Source organism: Sebastes fasciatus, unplaced genomic scaffold (genome assembly GCF_043250625.1).
Source record: "Sebastes fasciatus isolate fSebFas1 unplaced genomic scaffold, fSebFas1.pri Scaffold_28, whole genome shotgun sequence".
Taxonomy (NCBI): domain Eukaryota; kingdom Metazoa; phylum Chordata; class Actinopteri; order Perciformes; family Sebastidae; genus Sebastes; species Sebastes fasciatus.
Genome location: NW_027428185.1, coordinates 127,501 through 137,500, shown reverse-complemented (window position 1 = coordinate 137,500; position 10,000 = coordinate 127,501). Strand labels below are relative to the sequence as shown.

The 10,000-nt window shown below is 29.4% G+C and overlaps 1 protein-coding gene across 1 annotated transcript in view; it reads left to right on the top strand.

Annotated features, from left to right (window-relative positions):
• The first annotated feature begins 3,341 nt into the window (after positions 1–3,341).
• The window catches only part of lama1 (laminin, alpha 1), an 89,852-nt gene continuing 83,193 nt past the window's right edge, over positions 3,342–10,000 (top strand). Inside the window, exon 1 of the mRNA XM_074628300.1 lies at positions 3,342–3,655. Coding sequence (XP_074484401.1) covers positions 3,601–3,655 — 55 coding nt within the window. The 5' untranslated portion in view covers positions 3,342–3,600. The remainder of the gene's footprint in view (positions 3,656–10,000) is intronic.

Genomic DNA, 10,000 nt, shown 5'->3' with positions numbered 1-10,000 from the left:
CTGTATAATATATAGATTTATATATATATACTGTATATATATATAAATCTATATATTATACTGTATATATATATACATCTATATATTATACAGTATATATATATATATCTATATATTATACTGTATATATATATAGATCTATATATATATATATATATACATATATATATTATACACTGTATAATATATATATGTATATATATATATATATAGATTTATATATATATACTGTATATATATATATACATCTATATATTATACAGTATATATATATACATCTATATATTATACAGTATATATATATACATCTATATATTATACTGTATATATATATATATATACATCTATATATTATACTGTATATATATATATATATACATCTATATATTATACACTGTATAATATATACATCTATATATTATACTGTATATAATATACAGTATAATATATAGAATTATATATATATACTGTATATAATATACATCTATATATTATACTGTATATAATATACATCTATATATTATACAGTATAATATACACATCTATATATTATACTGTATATATATAGATGTATATATTATACTGTATATATATATACATCTATATATTATATACTGTATAATATATAGATTTATATATATATACTGTATATATATATACATCTATATATTATACAGTATAATATATACATCTATATATTATACAGTATATATATATAAATCTATATATTATACTGTATATAATATACATCTATATATTATACTGTATATAGAATTGATAGGTTTTAAGGGTTAAAGAGTGTAACAGTATATATATACAGTATAATATATATGTATATATATATATTATACATATATATACATTTTTATATATATATATATATATAATTGATAGGTGTAACAGTCGTGTGATAATCAGCTGAGAGAGGTTCTGATGATCCAATCAGAGACGTCTGATTCATAAATAATAACGACATCACAACACAAACTATTTATTATTATTATTCATGAGTTCATAAAGTCTAAATATAAACATTAAAGTTGATTAAATATTATATAAATAACTGTGATGGATAATTAATACTTCCAGCTCTGTTTGATTTAAATACACTGAAACCTTTATTTTATATTTATAATATTCATTATTGTTTTACATTTTAAATGATTATTTATTGTTTTACATTTTAAATGATTATTTATTGTTTTACATTTTAAATGATTAATTATTGTTTTATATTTTAAATGATTAATTATTGTTTTATATTTTAAATGATTAATTATTGTTTTATATTTTAAATGATTAATTATTGTTTTACATTTTAAATGATTAATTATTGTTTTACATTTTAAATGATTAATTATTGTTTTACATTTTAAATGATTAATTATTGTTTTATATTTAAATGATTAATTATTGTTTTACATTTTAAATGATTAATTATTGTTTTATATTTTAAATGATTAATTATTGTTTTACATTTTAAATGATTATTTATTGTTTTACATTTTAAATGATTATTTATTGTTTTACATTTTAAATGATTAATTATTGTTTTATATTTTAAATGATTAATTATTGTTTTACATTTTAAATGATTAATTATTGTTTTATATTTTAAATGATTAATTATTGTTTTACATTTTAAATGATTAATTATTGTTTTATATTTAAATGATTAATTATTGTTTTACATTTTAAATGATTAATTATTGTTTTATATTTTAAATGATTAATTATTGTTTTATATTTAAATGATTAATTATTGTTTTATATTTTAAATGATTAATTATTGTTTTATATTTTAAATGATTAATTATTGTTTTACATTTTAAATGATTAATTATTGTTTTACATTTTAAATGATTAATTATTGTTTTACATTTTAAATGATTAATTATTGTTTTATATTTAAATGATTAATTATTGTTTTATATTTTAAATGATTAATTATTGTTTTATATTTTAAATGATTAATTATTGTTTTACATTTTAAATGATTAATTATTGTTTTACATTTTAAATGATTAATTATTGTTTTATATTTTAAATGATTAATTATTGTTTTATATTTTAAATGATTAATTATTGTTTTACATTTTAAATGATTAATTATTGTTTTATATTTTAAATGATTAATTATTGTTTTATATTTAAATGATTAATTATTGTTTTACATTTTAAATGATTAATTATTGTTTTATATTTTAAATGATTAATTATTGTTTTATATTTTAAATGATTAATTATTGTTTTATATTTTAAATGATTAATTATTGTTTTATATTTTAAATGATTAATTATTGTTTTATATTTTAAATGATTAATTATTGTTTTATATTTTAAATGATTAATTATTGTTTTATATTTTAAATGATTAATTATTGTTTTATATTTTAAATGATTAATTATTGTTTTACATTTTAAATGATTAATTATTGTTTTATATTTTAAATGATTAATTATTGTTTTACATTTTAAATGATTAATTATTGTTTTATATTTAAATGATTAATTATTGTTTTACATTTTAAATGATTAATTATTGTTTTATATTTTAAATGATTAATTATTGTTTTATATTTAAATGATTAATTATTGTTTTATATTTTAAATGATTAATTATTGTTTTACATTTTAAATGATTAATTATTGTTTTACATTTTAAATGATTAATTATTGTTTTACATTTTAAATGATTAATTATTGTTTTATATTTAAATGATTAATTATTGTTTTATATTTTAAATGATTAATTATTGTTTTATATTTTAAATGATTAATTATTGTTTTACATTTTAAATGATTAATTATTGTTTTACATTTTAAATGATTAATTATTGTTTTATATTTTAAATGATTAATTATTGTTTTATATTTTAAATGATTAATTATTGTTTTACATTTTAAATGATTAATTATTGTTTTATATTTTAAATGATTAATTATTGTTTTATATTTAAATGATTAATTATTGTTTTACATTTTAAATGATTAATTATTGTTTTATATTTTAAATGATTAATTATTGTTTTATATTTTAAATGATTAATTATTGTTTTATATTTTAAATGATTAATTATTGTTTTATATTTTAAATGATTAATTATTGTTTTATATTTTAAATGATTATTTACAGACAACAACAACAGAAGATAAATGTTTGTAAAGCAAACCAAACTTCTAACCCAGAGAGTCTGTTCCGTTTCATTGTTCAGACTCCCGTCCCCATCCTCCCCCATCCCCCCGTCCCCAGACTAGATGGTACGGTCCACCCCCCCCCCCCCCTCATTGAGCTGAATGAATGGAGAGAGTCACTGTGGCAACACATTCCTCCTCACTGAGAACCAGTCCACTTAGTCCCAGTCCCAGTCCCCGTCCAGTCACTGTTCCTCTTCCTCCAGTTTGGGTCCAGTTACTGTTCCTCTTCCTCCCAGTACTCCCAGTGTGGCTCCAGGTCTGGTCCAGGTCTCAGTGGTCTAACTGGTCCAGGTCTGGTTCAGATCTCGGTGGTCTAACTGGTCCAGTTCTGGTTCAGGTCTCGGTGGTCTAACTGGTCCAGTTCTGGTTCAGGTCTCGGTGGTCTAACTGGCGTCTGCAGAGATGAAGTTGCTGCTGTTGTTGCTGCTGATGGAGCGAGCTGCTGCTCAGCAGAGAGGTGAGACTTTTTCTCTTCACTTTACTGTCTTCTACTGTCTTCTACTGTCTTCTACTGTCTTCTGTTAACTTCTACTGTCTTCTACTGTCTTCTGTTAACTTCTACTGTCTTCTGTTAACTTCTACTGTCTTCTACTGTCTTCTGTTAACTTCTACTGTCTTCTACTGTCTTCTGTTAACTTCTACTGTCTTCTACTGTCTTCTACTGTCTTCTACTGTCTTCTACTGTCTTCTACTGTCTTCTGTTAACTTCTACTGTCTTCTACTGTCTTCTGTTAACTTCTACTGTCTTCTACTGTCTTCTGTTAACTTCTACTGTCTTCTACTGTCTTCTACTGTCTTCTACTGTCTTCTACTGTCTTCTACTGTCTTCTGTTAACTTCTACTGTCTTCTACTGTCTTCTGTTAACTTCTACTGTCTTCTGTTAACTTCTACTGTCTTCTACTGTCTTCTGTTAACTTCTACTGTCTTCTACTGTCTTCTGTTAACTTCTACTGTCTTCTACTGTCTTCTACTGTCTTCTACTGTCTTCTGTTAACTTCTACTGACTTCTGTTAACGTCTACTGTCTTCTACTGTCTTCTGTTAACTTCTACTGTCTTCTGTTAACTTCTACTGTCTTCTGTTAACTTCTACTGTCTTCTACTGTCTTCTGTTAACTTCTACTGTCTTCTGTTAACTTCTACTGTCTTCTACTGACTTCTGTTAACTTCTACTGTCTTCTGTTAACTTCTACTGTCTTCTACTGACTTCTGTTAACTTCTACTGTCTTCTGTTAACTTCTACTGTCTTCTATTAACTTCTACTGTCTTCTACTGACTTCTGTTAACTTCTACTGTCTTCTGTTAACTTCTACTGTCTTCTGTTAACTTCTACTGTCTTCTACTGTCTTCTACTGTCTTCTGTTAACTTCTACTGTCTTCTACTGTCTTCTATTAACTTCTACTGTCTTCTACTGACTTCTGTTAACTTCTACTGTCTTCTGATAACTTGTACTGTATTCTGTTAACTTCTACTGACTTCTGTTAACTTCTACTGTCTTCTGTTAACTTCTACTGACTTCTACTGACTTCTGTTAACTTCTACTGTCTTCTGATAACTTCTACTGTATTCGGTTAACTTCTACTGACTTCTGTTAACTTCTACTGTCTTCTGTTAACTTCTACTGTCTCCTACAGTCTTCTGTTAACTTCTACTGTCTTCTACTGTCTTCTGTTAACTTCTACTGACTTCTGTTAACTTCTACTGTCTTCTGTTAACTTCTACTGTCTTCTGTTAACTTCTACTGACTTTTGTTAACTTCTACTGACTTCTGTTAACTTCTACTGTCTTCTACTGTCTTCTGTTAACTTCTACTGACTTCTGTTAACTTCTACTGTCTTCTGTTAACTTCTACTGTCTTCTGTTAACTTCTACTGTCTCCTACAGTCTTCTGTTAACTTCTACTGTCTTCTACTGTCTTCTGTTAACTTCTACTGTCTTCTGTTAACTTCTACTGTCTTCTGTTAACTTCTACTGTCTTCTACTGACTTCTGTTAACTTCTACTGTCTTCTGTTAACTTCTACTGACTTCTACTGACTTCTGTTAACTTCTACTGTCTTCTGATAACTTCTACTGACTTCTACTGACTTCTGTTAACTTCTACTGTCTTCTGATAACTTGTACTGTATTCGGTTAACTTCTACTGACTTCTGTTAACTTCTACTGTCTTCTGTTAACTTCTACTGTCTCCTACAGTCTTCTGTTAACTTCTACTGTCTTCTACTGTCTTCTGTTAACTTCTACTGACTTCTGTTAACTTCTACTGTCTTCTGTTAACTTCTACTGTCTTCTGTTAACTTCTACTGACTTTTGTTAACTTCTACTGACTTCTGTTAACTTCTACTGTCTTCTACTGTCTTCTGTTAACTTCTACTGACTTCTGTTAACTTCTACTGTCTTCTGTTAACTTCTACTGTCTTCTGTTAACTTCTACTGACTTTTGTTAACTTCTACTGACTTCTGTTAACTTCTACTGTCTTCTACTGTCTTCTGTTAACTTCTACTGACTTCTGTTAACTTCTACTGTCTTCTACTGTCTTCTGTTAACTTCTACTGACTTCTGTTAACTTCTACTGTCTTCTACTGACTTCTGTTAACTTCTACTGTCTTCTGTTAACTTCTACTGACTTCTGTTAACTTCTACTGTCTCCTACAGTCTTCTGTTAACTTCTACTGTCTTCTACTGACGTCTGTTAACTTCTACTGTCTTCTACTGTCTTCTGTTAACTTCTACTGTCTTCTACTGTCTTCTACTGTCTTCTGTTAACTTCTACTGTCTTCTGTTAACTTCTACTGTCTTCTACTGTCTTCTGTTAACTTCTACTGTCTTCTGTTAACTTCTACTGTCTTCTACTGTCTTCTACTGTCTTCTGTTAACTTCTACTGTCTTCTGTTAACTTCTACTGTCTTCTACTGTCTCATACAGTCTTCTGTTAACTTCTACTGTCTTCTGTTAACTTCTACTGTCTTCTGTTAACTTCTACTGTCTTCTACTGTCTTCTGTTAACTTCTACTGTCTTCTACTGTCTTCTGTTAACTTCTACTGTCTTCTACTGTCTTCTGTTAACTTCTACTGTCTTCTGTTAACTTCTACTGTCTTCTACTGACTTCTGTTAACTTCTACTGTCTTCTGTTAACTTCTACTGACTTCTGTTAACTTCTACTGTCTTCTGTTAACTTCTACTGTCTCCTACAGTCTTCTGTTAACTTCTACTGACTTCTGTTAACTTCTACTGTCTTCTGTTACCTTCTACTGACTTCTACTGACTTCTGTTAACTTCTACTGTCTTCTGATAACTTCTACTGTATTCGGTTAACTTCTACTGACTTCTGTTAACTTCTACTGTCTTCTGTTAACTTCTACTGTCTTCTACTGTCTTCTGTTAACTTCTACTGTCTTCTGTTAACTTCTACTGTCTTCTACTGACTTCTGTTAACTTGTACTGTCTTCTGTTAACTTCTACTGACTTCTGTTAACTTGTACTGTCTTCTGTTAACTTCTACTGTCTCCTACAGTCTTCTGTTAACTTCTACTGACTTCTGTTAACTTCTACTGTCTTCTGTTAACTTCTACTGACTTCTACTGACTTCTGTTAACTTCTACTGTCTTCTGATAACTTGTACTGTATTCGGTTAACTTCTACTGACTTCTGTTAACTTCTACTGTCTTCTGTTAACTTCTACTGTCTCCTACAGTCTTCTGTTAACTTCTACTGTCTTCTACTGTCTTCTGTTAACTTCTACTGACTTCTGTTAACTTCTACTGTCTTCTGTTAACTTCTACTGTCTTCTGTTAACTTCTACTGTCTTCTGTTAACTTCTACTGACTTCTGTTAACTTCTACTGTCTTCTGTTAACTTCTACTGTCTTCTGTTAACTTCTACTGACTTTTGTTAACTTCTACTGACTTCTGTTAACTTCTACTGTCTTCTACTGTCTTCTGTTAACTTCTACTGACTTCTGTTAACTTCTACTGTCTTCTACTGTCTTCTGTTAACTTCTACTGACTTCTGTTAACTTCTACTGTCTTCTACTGACTTCTGTTAACTTCTACTGTCTTCTGTTAACTTCTACTGACTTCTGTTAACTTCTACTGTCTCCTACAGTCTTCTGTTAACTTCTACTGTCTTCTACTGACGTCTGTTAACTTCTACTGTCTTCTACTGTCTTCTGTTAACTTCTACTGTCTTCTACTGTCTTCTACTGTCTTCTGTTAACTTCTACTGTCTTCTGTTAACTTCTACTGTCTTCTACTGTCTTCTGTTAACTTCTACTGTCTTCTGTTAACTTCTACTGTCTTCTACTGTCTTCTACTGTCTTCTGTTAACTTCTACTGTCTTCTGTTAACTTCTACTGTCTTCTACTGTCTCATACAGTCTTCTGTTAACTTCTACTGTCTTCTGTTAACTTCTACTGTCTTCTGTTAACTTCTACTGTCTTCTACTGTCTTCTGTTAACTTCTACTGTCTTCTACTGTCTTCTGTTAACTTCTACTGTCTTCTACTGTCTTCTGTTAACTTCTACTGTCTTCTGTTAACTTCTACTGTCTTCTACTGACTTCTGTTAACTTCTACTGTCTTCTGTTAACTTCTACTGACTTCTGTTAACTTCTACTGTCTTCTGTTAACTTCTACTGTCTCCTACAGTCTTCTGTTAACTTCTACTGACTTCTGTTAACTTCTACTGTCTTCTGTTACCTTCTACTGACTTCTACTGACTTCTGTTAACTTCTACTGTCTTCTGATAACTTCTACTGTATTCGGTTAACTTCTACTGACTTCTGTTAACTTCTACTGTCTTCTGTTAACTTCTACTGTCTTCTACTGTCTTCTGTTAACTTCTACTGTCTTCTGTTAACTTCTACTGTCTTCTACTGACTTCTGTTAACTTCTACTGTCTTCTGTTAACTTCTACTGACTTCTGTTAACTTGTACTGTCTTCTGTTAACTTCTACTGTCTCCTACAGTCTTCTGTTAACTTCTACTGACTTCTGTTAACTTCTACTGTCTTCTGTTAACTTCTACTGACTTCTACTGACTTCTGTTAACTTCTACTGTCTTCTGATAACTTGTACTGTATTCGGTTAACTTCTACTGACTTCTGTTAACTTCTACTGTCTTCTGTTAACTTCTACTGTCTCCTACAGTCTTCTGTTAACTTCTACTGTCTTCTACTGTCTTCTGTTAACTTCTACTGACTTCTGTTAACTTCTACTGTCTTCTGTTAACTTCTACTGTCTTCTGTTAACTTCTACTGACTTTTGTTAACTTCTACTGACTTCTGTTAACTTCTACTGTCTTCTACTGTCTTCTGTTAACTTCTACTGACTTCTGTTAACTTCTACTGTCTTCTGTTAACTTCTACTGTCTTCTGTTAACTTCTACTGTCTTCTGTTAACTTCTACTGACTTCTGTTAACTTCTACTGACTTCTGTTAACTTCTACTGTCTTCTACTGTCTTCTGTTAACTTCTACTGACTTCTGTTAACTTCTACTGTCTTCTACTGACTTCTGTTAACTTCTACTGTCTTCTGTTAACTTCTACTGACTTCTGTTAACTTCTACTGTCTCCTACAGTCTTCTGTTAACTTCTACTGTCTTCTACTGACGTCTGTTAACTTCTACTGTCTTCTACTGACTTCTGTTAACTTCTACTGTCTTCTGTTAACTTCTACTGACTTCTGTTAACTTCTACTGTCTCCTACAGTCTTCTGTTAACTTCTACTGTCTTCTACTGACTTCTGTTAACTTCTACTGTCTTCTGTTAACTTCTACTGACTTCTGTTAACTTCTACTGTCTCCTACAGTCTTCTGTTAACTTCTACTGTCTTCTACTGACGTCTGTTAACTTCTACTGACTTCTACTGTCTTCTGTTAACTTCTACTGTCTTCTACTAACTTCTGTTAACTTCTACTGTCTTCTGTTAACTTCTACTGACTTCTGTTAACTTCTACTGTCTCCTACAGTCTTCTGTTAACTTCTACTGTCTTCTGTTAACTTCTACTGTCTTCTGTTAACTTCTACTGTCTCCTACAGTCTTCTGTTAACTTCTACTGTCTTCTGTTAACTTCTACTGTCTTCTGTTAACTTCTACTGTCTCCTACTGTCTTCTACTGTCTTCTACTGTATTCGGTTAACTTCTACTGACTTCTCTTAACTTCTACTGTCTTCTGTTAACTTCTACTGTCTCCTACAGTCTTCTGTTAACTTCTACTATCTGCTGTTAACTTCTACTGTCTTCTACTGTCTTCTACTGTCTTCTGTTAACTTCTACTGACTTCTGTTAACTTCTACTGTCTTCTGTTAACTTCTACTGTCTTCTGTTAACTTCTACTGACTTTTGTTAACTTCTACTGACTTCTGTTAACTTCTACTGTCTTCTACTGTCTTCTGTTAACTTCTACTGACTTCTGTTAACTTCTACTGTCTTCTACTGACTTCTGTTAACTTCTACTGTCTTCTACTGTCTTCTACTGACTTCTGTTAACTTCTACTATCTTCTACTGACGTCTGTTAACTTCTACTGTCTTCTACTGACTTCTGTTAACTTCTACTGACTTCTACTGTCTTGTACTGACTTCTGTTAACTTCTACTGTCTTCTACTGACTTCTGTTAACTTTTACTGTCTTCTACTGTCTTCTGTTAACTTCTACTGACTTCTGTTAACTTCTACTGTCTTCTGTTAACTTCTACTGTCTTCTGTTAACTTCTACTGACTTCTGTTAACTTCTACTGACTTCTGTTAACTTCTACTGTCTTCTACTGTCTTCTGTTAACTTCTACTGACTTCTGTTAACTTCTAC